Source organism: Penaeus monodon, chromosome 15 (genome assembly GCF_015228065.2).
Source record: "Penaeus monodon isolate SGIC_2016 chromosome 15, NSTDA_Pmon_1, whole genome shotgun sequence".
Classification (NCBI taxonomy): domain Eukaryota; kingdom Metazoa; phylum Arthropoda; class Malacostraca; order Decapoda; family Penaeidae; genus Penaeus; species Penaeus monodon.
This window is the reverse complement of record NC_051400.1, coordinates 1,640,219-1,640,472: the sequence shown is the minus strand read 5'-3', so window position 1 is coordinate 1,640,472 and position 254 is coordinate 1,640,219. Positions and strand designations below refer to the sequence as shown.

At 43.7% G+C, this 254-nt stretch overlaps 1 protein-coding gene across 2 annotated transcripts in view; it reads right to left on the bottom strand.

The window, feature by feature from the left end:
- The window catches only part of LOC119581624 (probable low-specificity L-threonine aldolase 2), a 15,264-nt gene that overhangs the window by 6,836 nt on the left and 8,174 nt on the right, over nucleotides 1–254 (bottom strand). For both annotated transcript variants that reach the window (XM_037929742.1, XM_037929744.1), the window contains exon 4: nucleotides 19–107. In XM_037929742.1, the coding sequence (XP_037785670.1) occupies nucleotides 19–107 (89 nt within the window). The remainder of the gene's footprint in view (nucleotides 1–18; nucleotides 108–254) is intronic.

Here is a 254-nt window from a genome sequence, read left to right as displayed (position 1 = left end):
GGTGATATAAGGACATACCTGGGATACACCTCCTTGTTCAGAGACATGGATATGACTCAGGTTACCGAGCAATACTTCGCTACTGCGGTTTCGACAGTGATTCAGCACTGAAAAATAGAGGTGTATATTGCCTGTGTGTTATTCTTTGGCTCTGTCTCTCTTTCTCTGTCTCTAGTCTGGCTTTATTCAGCAATCTGCTTCCCCTCTCTTTCACTCACTTATGCGTCTTTCTTCATTCTCTCTCTCTCTTAGTC